The sequence below is a fragment of the Molothrus ater genome, chromosome 2 (genome assembly GCF_012460135.2).
Source record: "Molothrus ater isolate BHLD 08-10-18 breed brown headed cowbird chromosome 2, BPBGC_Mater_1.1, whole genome shotgun sequence".
Classification (NCBI taxonomy): domain Eukaryota; kingdom Metazoa; phylum Chordata; class Aves; order Passeriformes; family Icteridae; genus Molothrus; species Molothrus ater.
The window spans coordinates 28,891,506-28,911,866 of record NC_050479.2 but is presented as its reverse complement, the minus strand read 5'-3'; the positions used below and the strand labels follow the sequence as shown (position 1 = coordinate 28,911,866).

Below are 20,361 nucleotides of genomic sequence, written 5' to 3'. Positions count from 1 at the left end.
CATTCTCAGGCTCCAGGTTCAGTATCCAGAGACACTGTCATCACCTTGGGAGATGACAGGATTGACAGCAGCCTCCCCCTCAGCAAGAGATGACCTCTGTGTCTCTAAAATATGTCATCCAGAGAATGGCAACTCAGCTGGTGAAAAGTCTGGGGCACAAATCCTATGAGAGGCACCTGAAGGGGCTGGGGCTGTTTGTCCTGGAGGAGAGGCTGCTCAGGGGGACCCTCTCACTCTCTACAAGCGCCTGAAAGGAGGCTGCAGCCAGCTGGGGATCAGCCTCTTCTCTCAGGCAACCCGCGGCAGGACAAGAGGACATAAGCTTAAACCACTAGGGGAGGTTTAGGTTGGACATTAGGAAGAACTTCTTCCCAGAAAAGGTGATTAGACATTGGAATGGGCAGTCCGCGGTGGTGTGGGGGTCGCCGTTCCTGGAGGTGTTTAAGGAAGGGCCGGACGCGGCACTGAGTGCCACGGGCCAGCTGGCACGGCGGTGACTGCTTGGTTGCTGGTTGGACCCGATGACCTCAGAGGTCTTTTCCAACTTACTTGATCCTGCGATTCATTCATTTTTTTTCCCCATGAGAAAAACCCAAACAGACCAGTTCAGTGCGAAGGTGAAATCTGGTTTTTGTTACAAATCTCCAGAGCAGTGCGGTTGCCCAGACACTGGGGCAAGTCCCAGCGCTGCGTACTCAAACAGGAGTCCTGCTTTCAGCGCTGTCCCTCCGAGAGAGGAGGCCGCGCCGGGGGTTCCTGCTGAGCTGGTGGCCACTGTGAATGTCACTCCGGGTATAAGCCCTGCTCTCTGCCGACGGGGCTGGATTTCAGGAACGCCGAAGGGCCGCTGAACCCGAAGTGCCGCTAGCTCCGAACTGCGGCCATACGCTCAGCCGGTGCTGCAGCGCGCAGGCGCGGCCCGGCCCCGCCCCCGGCCCCGCCCCCGGCCGTCCATGGGAGGGCGGAGCGCCGCGGTCATGGCGGCGGCCGTGGGGCGCGTGCTGTGGCTGTGCCGCCGCTGGGGCGCGGGGCCGCGCGCGCAGGTGAGAGCCGGGCGGGCGGTGAGGGCCGGGAACGGCCCCGCCGGGAACGGCCCCGCCGGGAACGGCCCCGCCGGGAACGGCCCCGCCGGGAACGGCCTCACGGGGCGAATTGCCTGGGAGGCCCCGCTGTGCCCCTGCCCCTGCCCCTGCTCCTGGGCCGGCGGGGCTGAGGCAGCTCTACGTGGGTGGGGAGTGTCGAGGGCTGGCGCCGGGTTCAGGTTGTCTGTTCCGTGAGCTGTGTTTGCTTCCCTTGATGTGGAGCAGAAGAAGCTTGGTTAAGCCTAGAATTAACAGAGCGGTATATAGAGCAAAGCCAGCGCAAAAGATGACAGTTTTTAGGTTGATAATTTTGAACGATAAATTAAAACACAAGAAGTTCCACCTCAACGTGAAGAACTTCTTTACATTGATGTTAGCAGGGACTGGAGTCTCCCTCCCTGGGACCTTCCAAAGCCACCTGGAAGCATTCCTGTGTTACCTGCTCCAGGTGACCTTGCCTTGGCAGGAGGGTTGGGCTGGATAATCCCAGAGGGCTGTTCCAACCCTGACAATGCTGGATTCTGTCAATTGTGTTTGGTCAGCAGGTGAATAGATCATGAGGCACAGAATTAGAGAAAGATTAGGGTTGGAAAGGATCTTAAAGACCACCTAGTTCCGACCCCCCTGCCATGGGCAGGGGCATGTCCCACTAGAGCAGGTTGCACAAGGACCAAGTCTCTGAATACCTGCAGTGGAGAGAGAAATGTGCTCCACAAGTAAGGTAACTTATGATCTAACAGACTCATTTTGTTTTGAGGGGTAGGGATGTTCAGCTGATTGCCATTTAATTAAAAAGCTTAGCTGCTGTCAGTGTTGTTTGTGCAGTGGTATTTGATACACCTGTATATATGTTTAATCAGTGAGCAGCAAGTGGATAAAAAGGCCTGCTGGTAATGCTTTCAAGTTACAAAGTAATTTAGTATAATATGGGCTGAAGAACTGTTGGTGACTGAACTAAACCAAGCCATGGGGTAACAGAAGACACAGTAAGAAAATGAAATGTAACACCAGAAGGAGCAATTTGAGCTATTTATATTGGTTACATCTAGATTAACTTGACTCATTAGGGATAAAGACCTAGTGCCCATGTAGGTAGTTCTTTATGCAGCAACAGGAATACATGCTCTTAAGGTGTGCAAGGAATGACAAATTATAAAGCTGAAAGTATTCTAGTACTTGATTTCATTTCCAGTTGGAATAGTTTGTGTTGCTTTGGTTGCCTTGTGTCAAAAGTATGATTATGACAGTAACTCGGTTTTCCTGGCGAGGCACATCCTTAAGTTTTAAGATTTGTATTGTAAATGGAAGAATGTTCTCAAAGGAGGAGTCACAGAGGAAGGCAGGACTGCAAGGGGCCTTGAGGGATCATTTATTTATTCCTCTCACCCCCAGAGAGGGGATCAGTACCTAAGCCTGTGGCTATACACAAATTGTCTAGCTGTCTGTGAACCAAAGGATATGAGGACAACTAATGGGAGAAAGAGCCCAGAAACTTTAGAGACTCTTCTGTCTATTAGGTGTAGTTAACTTGTGGAACTGTTTGGTGAGAATGTTCAGGATGGCAAGCATTTATGTGAATCCAGAAAGCAAGTTGAGAAACTTGGAAGACCATTTCACTGAGCACCATTAAAAAAGAAGATAGTGGCATGCCTGAACTACAGATTGCTGGAAACCAGGGCAAGTGCCCTGGGAAAATTATCACTACCTGTTTGTCCTGTCCTTGTGCCTCTCATACAGGCTGTGTTTGACAACAGGGTAGAAGTTGATGTATCCATGTTCTGACCTGCTATAATGATTTCTTACGTTAAACACTTACCTGTCCTGACTATTTGGAATTTTTTTATGATGCTTGTCCTAAAAATACCTTGCAGTTGTTTCGTTCATTACTTCTTGTCTGTCTTAGTGGGTGAAAATATTTAATTTCTTAACTTTAAAGTTTCTTGCATTGAGAAGCAAAATGGAAGAGGAACTTTGTAATTCCAGTTCCCTTAGCACTGACTGTGCAACAGGTGTAGTCTCCTATTCTTCCAATAAGCAAATGGCAGAGATGTAGTGCTATTAATAAAGAAAAAAGGATCTAACTTAGTTACTATCTATCATTCACTCTGATGTGATTGAATAGCTATTCTCAGCAGAAGAGTTCAGAGTTCCTATTTAATTTGATTGGGTTGAGTACTTTATCTAAATCACTGTAGATGTTAAATGTACCGATATCAGACAGAGATTATGGTGCCTTGGTGACAGACTTTCAGAACTACAACCTTGAAATGTAAGAGAAGCCTTTTTTGCAGTTGTTAACTAGGATACAACTGGAAAGCCTCTTAGTATCTGAAAATTTGAGCCTAAAACCAACTTAGATCTGAATTCTGTTCCCTGATATACACATCTGAGTTTTGCCATGCATTGATGCATTTAGAGCTATTTTTTACTTGCCCACTGTACAGCAAAACTCAATATGTAGATTTGGTTAAACATGCACAGAAAGCATTCTGAGCTTTTCTGAGCAGGTGAGATGCAGTTCTGTGGTTACCTGCCAAGGGACTTAATTTTGAAAAAAAAGCTTCTTCTGATAAAATACTTTGTGAAATCAGGTATAAAAAAACCCAGCAAATCACTTATGCGTATTTGCTGACATCTTGTGATGCTTTCCAGTGTATTTTGCATAATGCTTCTGAGACATCAATCTGATACTGGTTCACATAATTAGTTTGTAGGCTAACTAAAATATAAGATTATACCAATGTTGTTTTAAATAAATCAATTAAAACACATTTTTGCGAAACAGTGCTCTAGAAATCCAAAACTCACTTATTGAGGAAAAAGCAATTATTTAGAAATTGGGATGGCTCTGAGCATTTATATTTTGTATAATTGCTCTGTAAAAAATGTTTTTTCTTTTGCAACAAGTTAACAGAGGACTGTCTTGCATGTCTACTGGGTTCAGTAGCAACAGCTGTGCCTGTAGATGGAGTATTGGACACTGGGCAGCTTTTGTCCTGCATACTGATGTGGTTATACAGCTCCAGTTCCACATCTCTTAATGAAGTCCTACTCCAGAGATAACTTCTTGGTACAAATTTGTTTGTGCACTGCATGGTTTTTGAAAAGGAGGTGGTTGAAGTCTGCAGTTTAGAGCATGGAAGAATCATGGAAATGGTGCAACAGTCTATGTGCCATGTCATTTGGTGTCATCTTCTGTCTCTGTACCTGTGTCTTGTTGTAAAATGAACAACCTTTGGGATTGAATTTAAATCTCTTGACTCCAGTCCACCTTTCTTCCCATTCCACAAGTACAGGAAACTTGATTTCTCTGTTTGTTGGTTTGGTTTATATCTGTGTAAGTCCAGTGAAGCAAAATGAACTGGATGAGTAAACAGACAGTCCTAGTTACTTCTTTTCTTGGAAGAAAATAGGCCAGAGAAGTTGAAGTTCTCTGAAAATGCTATTTTTTTTTCAAAGGCAAATTTAACATAGGCTGATTTTCTCTAAGTTTATGGTCTCCTGTAAAATCAGGATTTGCCAAACAGTTTTAATTCTAGGTTGCTCAGAAAGGAGTTGGGAAGGAAGGGTTAATCACAATAAGTTGTGTCCAGAAGTAAAGGCTTTCCCTTCTCCCATGTTCTGGTGGAAGAGCATATTATATCATGACCGTTGTTAATAAGCATTATTTTTAAAATGGTGAGGCTACTGTCTTCAGTAATGCTTTGTGAAATGTGTGAGAAGTGAATGCAAACCTCTGTGGTTTCTTCTACAAAGTAGAGGAGCATGCTTTCTTGTTTGACTGAAATGCCAGAAGCATTTAGCTGTGCTTTGCAGTTTCTGCCTGTGCCACCCATGAAATAGTGCTCTTATCCCAGAAGAGGTATCCAATACAATAGATATTAATTTACATAAGAGGCTGTTTTCTAATTATGAACAGTTTGTGTGTCCAGGGACTTTTGATTAGTGACGAATTGAAACCAGGGAAGAATATGAATAGCTTGAGGGAAGAACGACAAAAATGAGAAAATTACAATAGAAATTGACAGGAATAAGATGAAAGCAATCTTTTTTTAAAGTATTCTGTTTAAAGCATACCAGAGAGAAAGCTATTTTGGGCCAAGTAATAAGGAATCATATGTTCATTAACAAGAATTACAAATAATTAGTTACTATTAAGACAAGTTAGAAGATGAATTGAATTCTTTCCTGAGGAATGACTAGGAGAGAAGGATAGGGAATATGTGGAGATACCTTTGCTTTCCTCACTGCTTTATAAGGAAATCACCAGAGCCTTGCCTGTGGAAAATGTGTACATTTAAAATTTTGATTATGTTTCTTTTCATTCTGTCATTATTTCATTATCCGTTCATTCTTTTCATTATGTCAATGCTTCCTCGCAGGAAACATGAGTATTAAAGAGAAAAGAAAAAGGAAGAGACAAACCAGGATTAGTGCTACATGCAATATATGTAAGCTGTGGAGAAAATGAAGCAGCAACAGGCTCTTCAGCTCCAAATTCTACCCTAGACCTGTTTTAAAATCTTTCCTAGTAGAGGTATATGTTACTTTCCTGAGTTTCATATCCTGAGGGGCAAATCTTTGTCAGGTGAAAGAATAGAGGGTCAGTCCTTTCTGACTTGTGTGATCTTATTCAAAGATTACTTTACCTTCTGTATCAAACCTGATTGAATTCATGGGACTTATCTTGCAGCCCAGGCATGGGCTATATACAGGTTAAAGGCAGCATGTTGTAGTCTTCATTTCAAATTGAAATTTCAAGGTGAGTTGTTACGTTTTGTATATGGAACACTGACACAGGCATGGATGGGTAAATTGTCATGAACTGCTTTACATATGTGCAGCAAATTAGGTGAGTTGGATCAGTCCATCCTGGACTGCCAGCTGTCCCAAATACCGACTGGGCTCCGTGAAAGTAGAAAGAAAAGCTGTGTTTCATTTCCTCTTAATGTAGGAAATGACCATGTAATGGAGAACATCAAAAGCTTCTTGTCACAGGAGAAGTTCTTGTAAGCTAACTGACGTTGCTAACAGAAGATAGAAATTTGATCTGCTTTTCCGTTTGCCTTGCAAATACATTATATAATCTTGTTTTGATGAGACTGTGTTTATATTGTGGTTATAACTGGGTTTTGAGATTACTGTTGTATTTGTGTTAGTTACAGGAGGGTAGCAAGTGTTTTATTTATATTAGCTGAGCTCAGAAGGGTGAATTCCATCAAAATTCTCATCATGTCTAAATTGTGCTCTGAAGGAGACAATTCTCATGACTTAGAGAACATTGAATATTTCTGAATACTACCTTTGTTCTGTTCCTTGTAATCAGAACCCTAACTACTTCACATTGCTGCATGTGTTTGGTTTTTAATGTTTTGCTAAAGGTAGATTGAGGCTGCAGCTCCCAGAGCATCAGGGGCAATTTAATAATTTGCTGAAGGAAATTAAGGTAAAGAAAGGACTCCCCCTCTGCTTTCTTTCTCCCAGTTCAGTGTTTCAGCCACCTCCTTGTTGCAGCTTTGGCAGTTCTCTGAAAAGTGAGCTCTGAACTGCTCAGACTTACCAGCTTGGCTGAGAATTGCCTGCTTGTCGGGATGAAGCAGAAGTTAGTGTTCTGCCCCATGTAGGCAGCTGAGCTGGCTTGCAGAGGAGTCCTGTGCCAGAGCTGGCACAGGGAGAGTAAAGGGAGTGGAGCAAAGAATGCTGGCAGGGCTGAACTGTGCCATGGGTGCTCTCTGCCTTGTGAGGCTGCACTGTCTCCTCACAAAGCCTAGCCGTGGCATGTTGGAGGGATGGGGGTGAAGTCTTTCAGGGTACTGTGTGATGAACAAAACTTGGCATTTTTCTGAACCAGAAGCGATTCTTTTTCTGTCTTTGCTTTTCTGTCTCACATTGCGTTCTTTCTTGTGATTCCCTCCCTCCTCCCACCCACAGAAGACCACACAAATAATCAGTTCTCATTCAGTTTGTAGAATAGTTAAGCTGCAGAGAACTTTAATACTAATGTTGAAGAGCCAAAATAGTGCATAATATTGACTCTAGGCCAGAATTGAGACATTACAGCTCTGTCAGTGAAGCTCCTGTTTGTCTGGCAGAGAGCATCAATGAAATTAGTCATCTTAACAGCTGATTGTCTTGATAGAAGTGCGACCAAACCTGTGTGCTTGAGAAGGTAACTGCCCTTTGGGTTATGACTTGAGCTGGTACAGTGCTCGGTAGTATTGGCTGCTGGACTGCCCTACTAGTGTTCTATTAGGTCTATTTGAGACAGTGAAGTAGCTTAAGAACCATTCTGGCACCACAAACAAGGAAGGAGCATGCCTTGGCTTTTCCAGAGCTTTTATCAGTATTTGATCAGTGGCTTCTGAAAAGCCACTAGGCAGCTGCCTCACATATTCTTATCATACTTTGTTGTGGGCTGCCTTTAGGTGAAGGCAAAACCTGATTATTTGCTGGTAGTTTTTGTTTTCTTTTGTGATGGGATCTGTTGATCAGTGCTGTTCTTTGCTTTTGCTGGATGTTCCTGACTTAGGATATACTATGTTTCTTTCCATCAAAAAAATCTTCTAAATTAATGGTAATGTGGAAAATGTGAAGGTTTTAGAATGTGTTTATGTGTTCATGGACGTTAAACTATTGGAAGAAAATGGTTTAATGAGTAATAATGCTTTTCCTAACTTATTCCTGTGATGTGCTGAATCTTGTAATAGGTATGAATAACTTGCTATAGTATTTATGCATTCATTTTATTTAGTGCTCACTATGCCAGAAATGTAAAATAAATCTCTCACTTTTTTTTTTTTTCCTGTTAGACATTAAGGCTGATCTGTACCACTACAGCAGTGCAGAAGAGAAATGTAGGAGCCCTCAGGACCTGAAAAGTACACAGAGGCATTTATTAAAAAACAGATTGAAGAGTTCAACCTAGGAAAGAGACATTTAGCCAACATGATGGGAGAAGATCCAGAAACTTTTACCCAAGAGGATATTGATGTAAGTACAGTTGCTCTGTTGGAGAAGTAATTTACTGTAGAGTTTCAGATATTGAAAGCACTTTACTTCAGCATGAGCCCCTCAGCTCTCTGTGAATTTTAATCAAACTGTCAGAATAAGCAGGAATGCTGCTATACATTGCAAACATTGCAACTGTGACTGTGAATAGACATTCTACTTCTGCTACCATGTGAGGTCACACATCCCTGTATAGAGCTGTATACCATATCTTGTTAAAGCACAGTAGGTTCTTTTGGAAAGTGCTAATGGATAATCCCCTTGATCTCAGGTTATAAGAGGCACTGTAAAGGTTTATGTAGCATTTCAAGACGTTTACTCACAATTTGACCTGCTGTGTATATTTAGGGTTTTCTTGCATGATACAGTGGTTGTTGGTAACATATATTAAATTTTATAGGATATTTTATAACCAATGCACTGGTTTAGCTTGAGGATTTTAATATAGAAGTGAATTTAAGCTCATATCAGTATCTACAAACATACTGTTTTATTGTCATTCCTTCTCATGACTGGCAGATGATGGCCTCCTCTTTCTCTCTGTCATTTAGGCTCATGTAGAGATAAGCTCCGTTTCACTCAGAAAAATGTTTTGTTGCATGGATGTTTCATTTTTTTTCTTTTTTCTTTTGGTTTTTATGTCTCACCTGGCCTTCACTTCTGTCATATCTGTCTTATTTTATCATACATCAGAGGTAGGAAGGAGAAATGTCATTTAGTGACATTCGCTCTTAGGTGAAGTCTCGTGGCTGAAGTTTTCTTTGCACAGCAGCAACTCTACTGCTGTAGCCAAGGCAGCCCAGTGGGCCAGCAGGGCCCTTAGGATAGAGGTAGTGATGTGTAAGTGCAAAGCAAGAGGTGTCCATGGTTCAGTTTTTTCAGGGAGAGAAGATTTGTTTGTTGCCTCTCTCAGTGGCAAAATTCTGTCTGCGTGGCTGTGTCCATTTGAAAGGTCTTGGCAGTGTGCTTATGGCAAGAAATAATATGTAGGTTGTGATACAGGCTCGTTTCAGACATGTTTGACAGGCTTCAAAACTAAGTTCTAAAAATAGGAAGCAATGTAAAGCCATCCAGAGTAATGGCCTGTTGAGAAAAAGACTGAAATGAGACTTGAGTTTTATCAGGTATCAGAAAATCCATAAAGGCAGCTTGAGTTCAGGTCACAAATCCATTGGAAATCAAGCTTTGTGAGTGCAAAGCTATGCACTGATACTGTGTCTGTGTAGGGACGTAGAAATCTCTCTGCCCTTCTACAAACAAGTGCCAGTGCAGAGACCCTGCCAGTCTAGGTGTAAGGGGTAAGGTCAACAGTAAAAGTATTCATTGAGGTCAGCAGTAATACCAGGCTGTTTCTTTACATTGGCTATTTTATTTCTTTGCAAACCATAAAATTTCCTTTCCATATATTTTTCAGGTGTTTTTTTCTTACCTTTAATGACATTTATTTTTTTGAGTTACTTTCTTATAAACCAAACATGCACCAATTTACTATGTCAGAATACCTCCCATGTTAATACAGTACAATGATGATGCTGATAGCTCAGTTTGCCTGAAAGGTTAATGGTAGGAGAATGCATGAATCTGTAGTCTGGCTTCCTTCCTTCCTTGACAGGGTCTAGGGGGAAGGCTTCTAGAAAGCAAGAAATGCAAAATGACCGTATTTATCTAGTGCTTTCTTCTTTATAAAGCCACAGCACTGTGATCATCTGCACAACATTAACTAAGCTCCACCATTAGTAAAAGCAGATTCATTCTGGAAATTAGCTTTTACAAATGCAGTGCAGGTGACAAGTATGGGACTGCTTTGCAGACTGCTTCTGAAATGATGGAGAAGTGGGGCCAAAAGAGTAGTTTTGTTTGGTGATACCAAGTATCTGTGGTTTGATTTCTTCATATTCCATCAGGTGTTGGGAAGTAATTAGAGTGTGTAATAGTGTCTGCTATGCATAATTAAATTTCTGTTATAAAAATATAAAAGCTCCTTAAGCACTGGCAGGAGAATTACCAAGCTTTACATTTTGAACAGCAGTAATTCTTTCTGATGAGTACTTATATACCTCCATGTCTTCTGCTGTTAATCAGTCTTTGCAGTGTATTTCAAAAGTAGACATCCTGGGATTCTGTCCTTCACTGGAGTTTTAGGTAGAGTTTAATAAAAGCTAAACCTTGTGAAGTTTTAAAAAAGGAAAATAAGTTGACTTACTTGCTAATCCTCGGATGTTGTGGAAGCAAAATTGCCTCTTACTGATACTTTTATTTAGGAATGAAAAGTTAAGCTGTGCATTACAACAGTATTTCTGGAGGAGAAAAAAAATCCAGCAAATTGATATATAACTCTGCACAAGTCTACCAATTGCTTTTTAATTGGTATTATAGACCTCACTCTGAAGCTAGGATGTTTTATTCTCCTATGTGTGAATATGTGCTATGAAGTTCTTCTAATTGATTTGCTTTGCCCATTCCATTTGATGTATCATTTTTCACAATATTTCATAATTTGTGCTCATTTCTAATGAACAGAGTCGTTAGGACAGGCATGTCTAAGTACAACTGACAGCTAACATTAGGTGCCAGATGCAGTTTATAAAGCTATGTAGAACTGCAGAGAACAGTTTAAATAAATTAGCACCTGTACATTAGTCTCACTTGCTGGTAATTTATAAGCGAATCAGTAGAGATGACATTTAGGTAAGTCATTGATCAAGTTAACAGCTGCATACCCACTGCCCAGCTGGGATACCTAATTAATAGAGATTGCAGTCCTGACCTAGTGCTTTTCCCCATTTGAGTCTGTAATCCTTTTATTTTGTGATTTAACTTCTAACTTACAGTTGTAGTAAACAGCTCACAGCCGTTTTCCACTGTCAGTTCTGTGATATTACACTTTAAAGCCCAGGAATCTAAGTAAGATTAATACAAGAAGAGTGTCTTAAGCTTCATGACCTATTTGTATGCCAGTATTTTTATTATTCATTTTTATGCAGTCACTAAATGCTCTCTCAGATACCAGCTCATCATAAAGGAATACTCTTTCCCTGTAAGAGTTAGTAAAACTCAAAAGCTAAAGATCTGCGTTCATTTTTGCTTGTTTTCTGTCTTATGACCTAATAGATTGTTGTCAAGCAGATGGAATAATTTGAACATAAAATATATGTTTTCCTCTACTAGCATTTATACTGTTGGAAAAATACCAGTAAGATCGTTAACTGTGAAAATGTTAAATGTTGAAAGAGTTAATTCCTCATCAGGTTTCTTTTAAAAAAATAAGGCTTCTTTCATGAAAAATTGCTTGTATCCAGTTGCTTTTAAAGGTGACTTGGCACATCTCATTTCTAAATAGTGTTCAAATTTTAGCATCACGGAGTATTAGAAATGAGTGAATATTGGCAAATGTGAAATGTCAGAAATGTTGTTCAGAACAAAATGTGTTTCTGAACGGCCTGTTGTTTGCAGGAAGAGTGTCTTGTCCAGCATTGTCCTTACAATAAATAATGGGGTTTGGATTTATTTAAATAGTTGAAGCTAGAATGCTTTTTTCAAATATTTTTAATTTTTTTTTCCCAGTGGAAGCAAACTCTGCATCAGTGTTTTTTTTACTTCTGCATCAATCTGAGCTGATGACTGCTGTATTTTTTTTTACTCTTTCTAATACTGTTCCATATTTTGAAAAAATGAAATGAAGATAGAAATAAAGATTGTTTCAGCAGATTTTTTGTTTTTTTTTTTTCTCTGCAAGCTCATGACAAGATATTAATTTTCATTTTGAAAGTGATTACATAGTATAAAAATAATGTAATATTAAAAAAAGGTGGGGTTTTTCATATCACTGTGGATTGTTTTGCTTGTTTGTTTTTTTCAAGTGATAGAGTTAAAATGGTATGTCACTTTGGATTTGAAACTTCTTTCTGTTCAAGCTAGAATTTAGCTGTAGATGAACAGTGGTGGGGGTGGTTTCAATAAATTTTAGTAGCTAGTTGTTAGAAGAGAGGTGTGTTTTGCAATATAAACTTTGTTGTGTCACTTTTTTTTGAGGGCAGGGGAGTGTTGTGGTTTGTTTTGTTCTTAACCTTTTCTATACCGTTAAATAAAAAAGAAATATTTCAGAGTTAACATTTTGTGTCCCATTTTTGTTTCATTCATTCCTGGGTTTACACCAGATATTCTGGATTTTGGATGCTGAAAACTGTTAAAGAATACTGCTAGTGTGGTTAGGAGGAAAACAGCTGTTCCAGAAAACATCTCGGTCTAAGAGGTGATGAAGTACAGTGACTAAATGATGTGATTCAAGAGGCACAGTTTAAGAAGGGAAGTGGCTCTCTTATGATCAAGTTGAGGAGTAGAAGCTGAAACAGCTTTTGCTCAGGTGTTTCATTAAAATGTTATGGCATAAAGTGTCACTTCTCACTTCAGTGTTTTGATGATTAAAATTTTGTGTATATTTAAAAAGGAATGAGCTGGATTCTGAGCCTGCTGCCAAAAAGGGTGCTGCAGCAAAGGAGCCCCAGGGTAGAGGTGGTGTGTGTTTGGTTTTTCAAATTTTTTTTTCCTCTTTCCTTTCCCTAAAATACCTTTTTTCACTGGATGTTATTTAGATAACTATCTTTGCACATGTTTTGAGCAATGGGAATTAGTGGAATGTTTTGTGTTTGAGCTTCAATAAAAATGGGCAAGATCAATTGAAGAACTGAACTGTTGAAGTCTTCTACCCCAGTATGACTCAGTCAACTCTATTTGAATTAAAGTATTGAATTCTTAGTTTGTCAAGACATTGGGAAATAAAAAGCAAAAGAAAAAGTAACTCTGACTGGCCTGGCTGAATTTATTTCATTCAGAGTTAGTCTCTGACGTGTGAGAAAATGAGCAAACAACTTCTTGGCTTGTAGGGAGGTGGTAGGAAGGGAAGAACGATCAGTGGTCAGGATGTGCAACATCCACAGGGAAGAGGAAAGGTGAGGATGTGGCAGGTACACTGAATTTACATGACATACCCATGCAGGGCTGGACAGATTATTTAATTAATTGGTTTGTGTGTTTGAAGGAATGCCAGATTTTTTGGGTTTCTCTGATTTTGGGCTTTTTTTCTTAATTGGGATGAAGGTTTTACTTGTTATTCCAACTGGCTTGAATTCAAACATAAAGCTGCAAATGAAAGACATTTTCATCCTGTGGGCAGTATATTGACTCTTCTGGTCCCTCAACAAATGATGATATAACAAGATTTCTTTTAGTTTGGTACAGGAAAGTTAAGTTTATCAGCTGTACAGTTTAAGCAATGTCAGATGTAAACTACCCTGTCACTAATGTGTTCATTATAATCTGCTGCTTTTAAAGGTGTGACTACTGGGTATTTTCCTCTTCTCTGTATGGATCAACAGTGAAATTCAAAACCAAAGATTTTCAAATCCTTAAAAACATGACTTATTTTTTTTAGTAACTCATAGCAGAAGCAGACTGTACCCATTCCACTGTTTTCAAGTACTTTATGTAGTTATTTTTGAAAATACTGTTGTGTTTTTAGGTACCAGGATTTTTAATTGTGATTCTGCTGAAAATAATTATGGATGTTTCACTTTTAGAAAGTTGTGGTTTATTTCCAAAGACAATGGCAACAGTGTGATTTATCAAACAAAATGTGAAATTGCAGCCCCAGAACCTGTGGAGTCTAGAATGGGGGGAATATGTCTTCTATAGCTGACATGATGACACTGAGAAAGTAGTTCTTCATATTCAGCACAACAGTTTCTTTAATCTGGAGTTCAAGTCCAAATAAGCACTTAAAAAAGGGTATGGGCCAGGACCCTTGAGGTGAAAACCACTTCTGGAATGGGAAACTGCAGTTAAATGTAAAGGTTTCTTGGGAACTTCACTGCTAGCATTTACACCTTGATTATAAAGTCTTAAGAGGGACATTCACCTGCTTTTTCTGTTCAGGAAAATGCAACTAACATGCAGTTAATTCTCTATTGAATTTTGGTTTGAGACCTGGAGATTCATGAAAGGAAACCTACGTTCCATATCTGAAGACATTTTAAAAAGATTTCAGGAAAATAATTTCATGGTTGTGTGCTTCAGCTGCAGTTTGGAGAGACTAATTCTGATGTAATTCCTCAGATTGATCCGCCATCTTTTTATATTGCTAGTACAGGGCTTTTTTAAAAGATTTTTCTACAACAATGAAACATTTGCATAGACAAAGTCAGCTTCTGTAGATGAAGCTCCCAAGAGACAGTCTGACTTTCTATGTAGTTGGTAAAGTACAGCCTGAGAACCTAGCTATGTAAAAGTAAGAAGAAAATTCTGAATAAAGCTGAACTGAAATCTGTTGCATTCCAAGATAGTTCATCCTTGATTGCCTTTCCATAAAAAGAGAGAGGTCAGGAAGACTATTTATTTCCATTTTGCAACAACAAAAAATAAGCTTATAAAAGGTTGTTGTGTGGAGATATGAGTGTAGATGCTAGGATTTCTTAATACAGGATGTGTTCATGCTGTAGTGTGAAAGACATGAGTCTACACTTAGCAATAAAATAAACTTTCCAAGAAGTAGAAGGTCTCAGATGGCAGCTACTTTTTTCATTGTAAATGTTAAGTTGTTATGTTTGGCATTTATTAAGGTGTCATAGTTACAGTAACTGTTTTGGCTGAGATTCTGGAAATGCTTGTATAAAGATTATGTTTTAAATACACACACAGTCAGTCTCAGGACCCTGTAATAATTTCTATTAATATATTATATAAGGTGTTGGTTTAACATCATTTGGCTCACAGTAGATTTCTCTCTTGTCATCATAATTAATCCCCATTTGTTCATAAATAGGTGTTCACCTACTGTGTGTATGCATAAAATGCCCATTGACTAACAAATGGGAATACAGTAGTCACTAAGAGAAACAAAATTACCATTTTATAAAATCAAGTTAAGCCTTTTGTTTGCTTCAGAATTCTGAAAATTTCTGTTCAGAATGCCAGTAGGGGATTAATGAAAGTAATAGGTTAGGTCTTTTTACACTCCATGCATATTAAATCTGTTGAAGCACTGACAAAGCACTCCAAGTCTATGGAAAAAAATTATCAGCAAGTAATAGCCCTAAGGTAGCCTAACTAACAAAGAGCCATTCTTCTTGAGAGAAGATTTTAACCTCAGATTTTATTGTAATTCTACTTTTCTGTACTGTCTAATGGAAATATAAATGAGACCACTGCCAGAAGGGTTTATTTGATTGGTCCATTTTACTGTACAAGCACAATATTTCTGTCTGAAGCTCTGCTACCCACTGTCTGAAGTTGGCTACACTTGCCAGACTCCTACATCTGGGAGCTTTTGGTGGCTGGCTTTTTCTGGTTTGTTTTTACAAACAAATTAAAATAAACAGTTCTGATAAATGTATGTTTTTGCATTACTAATTATGGTTTAGTTACATTGAAGAGGGAGAGTAAGATGATACTGAGCAGAAATGTGTGTCATAGGGCTTAACTTTGTAAGGTGCTTTGCCCTACATTTTGGCCAGAATGGTTTGGAATATTGGTATACTAACTTCATTTGTTGTAGGCAAGTAATGCTCATTTTATATATCACATAAATACTGGTAAATATTGATTAAGTCAAAATACAGTATGTACCTTGTACTTAGTGAAAACAGTAAACAATGAGTGTGATGAATATCATATATTTTTTCTAAAGTGTTTTATCAAACCTTTGGGGATCTAAAGGAAAAAAAATGATGTCACATGAGTCTTTCTTCTCTGGGCAGTTAGTTCAAGTTCAGCAAAGATTTTAGTGATTCACAGTTGTTTCCAAATGCAGTGATCAGTGAAATGCTTATTTAGGCTATGTAAAATAGCTATTACTGCAACAACAAACATGGCTTTTTAGACATGAGGAAACTATGTCTGGAAATTGTAGAAAGTGGGATTCCAAATGTTTAAAATTTGGCTTTTTCCTGTTGCCTTAAATAAAATTTCTATGCTTGGTCTGTCAGTAGGCACTGTTAGGAAGCACTGATATTTTCAGAAAGATAAATAAATAAGTGTTGTGATTTCCTCTGGAAGTCACAGCACTTGAAATTTTGCTGGAAAGTCATTGTGTATAAAGGTGGTCTTTGCACTTGAGTAGTTATGGTAAGTTATGATAAATGCATTCCATAAAAACTAAATTTGGCAGAAGAAAGTTCACTCATTCTAATGCAGTAGAGTACAACCTTCAGAATGATGTTTTACTTCTCAGAATTCCAGAAGAAATGATCTGCTTTTCTTTTCAGCACATCACGTATGTGTCATATTTTCTTACTGATTTGTTGCCTACTATACAAGAATTATGCTATTTGCTATTTTTTGCATAAGAAAATACATAATAAATGTTTTTGATGATGCTTTTGTGGGAAAAAAGTCACATACAAGATCTTTCTTCTTCTTTTCAGAGAGCTATTGCCTATCTCTTTCCTTCTGGCTTATTCGACAAACAAGCCAGACCTCTGATGAAGGTAGGATTTCTTGTTGCATTTCTGAATAACTGTAGCATGTTACTTGGAGTAACTTTTCCCTTTTGCTGATATTTTTCATTTATTTACAGCATCCTACTGAAGTTTTTCCAGAGCAGAGAAGTAAGTGTTCTTAGATACTTTTTTTATTATTTCTAAGTATTAGGATTGTTGCATATGTAGAATTTCTTATTTTTATGGATTGGCTCTTTTCCCTATATTCCTAATGACTACTAAAACATGAGCAGTAAAAGTCTATTCTGATATTCTGTGGTTTAGGATAAAAATTATCAGTCTATTCCAGAGTACCACTGATCTTCTCAGAAATTGCGTTAACTGACTAAGATAAATGTTTTTCATTGTTTAAAAATAAGCAATAAATAGAATGATGCATAGAATCTCTTGAAGTCATGGGAAAACCTTTTGTTAAATTCAGTAGCTTTTTGTCAGAGCTGTCTATCACCTCCGTAAAATATTCTTAATACTATTTTAAACCAAAAGTTTTCTTTGTAACTTTGTTTTCTTTGTAACTTTGTAACTTTGTTGCTCTAGAAGATTAGAAATTACAGGTGTGAATTTTTCAAATAATAGACAGAGTGGAACCTCTCCTAATCAGTTCTTTGACCTTAAAGTCCTAACTCTGCATGTCTGTCCATACTGTCTTTGGTCTTGCTCCTGAGACACCGTATAGAGTCCCAGATGTCAGTGATATGCCAGTATGTTGGTCAGTTCACTAAAATCAGCAATTTAAAATTAAATAGAACATTTGAAAGATAAGGTCAAAACCTGTTTTTGACTAGTATTTGGTATGAACTAGTAGCATGGGTGTGAAATTCTACATTCACTGAGCTATCAGGTCCGAGATAAACATTTCTGATTATCATTAAAATCTTAAAATTTTCCTTCTTGCTTCCTGTTGCTGGAATAATTGATACTTGTTTTTTGGGGGACTTCATGTCTTTGGAAAGCAGTCTAAACTATCTGAAATTTTGGATTTTCAGCTTTCAAATGGTATCATGCCTTATTTTTCAACTTCCCTGTATTGTGAAGTAAAAAAGTAAAAATTGAAAGGGTAGGAGAGAGTTAATAATTTAGTAGTTTTAAAATCCAAGGGCTGTTTTATGGAAGAACTAAGCTAATATTCTATATGCTTTCAGGACTAAAGCATTCTTTGAAATGCTAGCAATATCCTGAGGACTGTAAGAGCAAATTAGTATAAATGTTTAGTTTTGTATTTATATCTAAAAATAACACATTCAATAAGTATCTCTTCTAAGGCAGCTTTGTCTCGTCTATGTATTGCGTCTTCAATAACTTTGAAGTACAAAAACTTAAATTTATACTTTGGAAAGTTTCCACAACAGTTTTTTCAACAAAATATGGTTTCACAACTGCATACATGGAAAATCACACCAGTAGTATATGTGGGTAAAAGTCCCCTGTATTCTTTCTTTTCTGCTAAGTTTTGTATCTTTACATTCAGCTTCTGAATGTATATATATCTTGATGTTCCAATCCAATATATATTGTGCTTATCAGACAGGTTTCTGGAGTCTTATCTTTGCCCTCAGATTACAGGTAGCTTTAATTAACTTCACTGGATAAAATGGCTGTGGCTTTCTCTACAGTTCAATTTGTAAAAAGCTCCCAGGTTTTTATTTTTGTAGTTTTTCTTTATTTGAAAGAGATCTTTGTTATGTTATCTAAGTTTGCCTTTTTTTTTCCTCCAAAGTCAAAATTTTACTTTAAATAATATTTTGTAATGAATAGAACACACTGGATATTCTGAATTAATATGAAACATTTGTTTTCTTGCTGAACTAATTATGTAAACTGTAGGATAGGTCTTTGTATTTAAATATCCCAAATGTAATGACAAAAATGAGTTCCAAACTAACCCAAGTTCTGAATATGGTTGTTGCCCACAAAAGACAAATGTACTTAGTTTAGCTTAGATGTATTATAAATAAAACCTAATAAAATAACAACCTTCTTTGTTTTAGCACTGTTTTTGACAGAGCTGCTAATATTTCACTTTTCAATGTAGATTTCAGTTGTCTCTTACTTTGTACTTCTTTTTACACTAAAATGTATACTTCTATTTGTAATACCACCTATAGAATCTTTTAGAATTGTACATGAGGGACTTCCTTATGTAAAATGTTATTTACAATTATAATGTTAATATTTTCTTATAGTTGCAGAGGGAGATCAGCTTTAAAAGAGATTGTCTGAACTATTAGATTTCCAGGCAGATTGAACACCTGTAAAATGTCTTTGTTCTCTGATATTTAGAAAGACAGTATTATGACAGAGGTTTATAACTTAAGCAGTTAGATACAAGGGAATTTTTTTTAGGGATTGTATATTGCTTTCTTGTCTAATCTTGCCTTCCATTAGAAATCCAGTGGGGAGAAGATGGCCGACCATTTCACTTCCTCTTTTATACTGGCAAGCAGTCGTATTATTCATTAATGCATGTAAGTATGTTATCTGTAATAAATAATGTCAGCTCCCAGTCAATTGCATGTTATTCTAGAGATGTACCCAGGATCTCCTGGGTTTAGTTATGTTTTCACAGAAGGCCATAATATCACATCTGAAGCTACATGCAGTGTATGTTTTTGTGTCACAATATTCATTATTATGAACTTTTTTATGTCACATTTAAGAGAACACACTACATAATAGTTCTTCCTTTAATTTTTGGTTCATTTTACAGTTTTGACTATGGACTGGTTTTGAATAGTCTGAACACTTTCCTGTAGGCTCTGTCTAACTGTAGTTGGTAGCAAAAGATAAGTAGTGGAGAATGCACATACAACAAAAATGGCTAGTTCTAGCAAAGTTCATTGTAGAATAAAAAATAGTTCTTTTTTTTCCTCTGTGAAGGGCAAAGCTATAGGAAATGTTATTTGTGCTGACATTTAGTGTGAAGAAAATTTGCATTTAAACTGCTTAATTGATTTTTCTAAGATGGTTCTATTCATGCAAACTTAAGGCTTTTTCTGATTAATATGGTTCCAGGAGTAAGGGATCTGCATCTTTTACCTTTATGAAAAAAGCTCTATCTAATAGAACACCACTAGACCCTGAGTCTTGACATGGGTTGTGAACAGACCTTCCATATCTGTGATCCTCAGTAGCACAAGCATTATCTGCATGTTTAGAAGAGTCTGTGAGAAGACATTAATGTTTCTTACATGTACTTATAGAAGACAAAAGCATTAATAATGTATAATATAATAATGCAGAAATATTTAATTGGATATTCACATCAGATTTTGTTTCCTCATTAGATAGTTTTAAGAAGTTAGTTCTATGGTTAGTCAGTTGTCAGAAAAACAAATGGTCACAAATTCAGTGCACAGCTATACTGAGTATAGTGTTTTTATTAGAATGATCTGATATTTATTTGAGTTCTATGTACCCAAAGGACAAAATCCCCTCTTGTCAGGTACATTTATTTCTTTGGGAGAATAAAAAACACCCCCACTTTTTTTTTTTTCCTTTTTTCTTTTTTTTTGTTGCTGACCTTGGGCAAATGAGCTTCTTGCCCTGGCAGAAATGAAATGAATGATAAATGTAGAGAGTGTCTTTGCTGAGTAATGGAGCTGCAGCATAGGCTTTCCACAGAGGTTTTCTCCTGCACAGCCCAAGGCAGCCCGAGGACCCCTGCTGTTCATTTAAATAGGTATGTCAAATCTGCCTCGAAACGCTGCTGGTTTGATCTGTGGTAATATTTGTGAAGGTTCCATATGGACTTGAGCCCCCTGCAGTGCTAAGAAATAATG

The 20,361-nt window shown here is 37.9% G+C and overlaps 1 protein-coding gene across 1 annotated transcript in view; it reads left to right on the top strand.

The window, feature by feature from the left end:
- Nucleotides 1-950: 950 nt before the first annotated feature.
- The window catches only part of MRPS9 (mitochondrial ribosomal protein S9), a 34,170-nt gene continuing 14,759 nt past the window's right edge, over nucleotides 951-20,361 (top strand). The window contains 6 exon segments of the mRNA XM_036391512.1: nucleotides 951-1,043; nucleotides 7,892-7,945; nucleotides 7,947-8,072; nucleotides 16,508-16,570; nucleotides 16,660-16,690; nucleotides 18,968-19,047. Of these exon segments, the coding sequence (XP_036247405.1) occupies nucleotides 954-1,043; nucleotides 7,892-7,945; nucleotides 7,947-8,072; nucleotides 16,508-16,570; nucleotides 16,660-16,690; nucleotides 18,968-19,047 (444 nt within the window). The 5' untranslated portion in view covers nucleotides 951-953.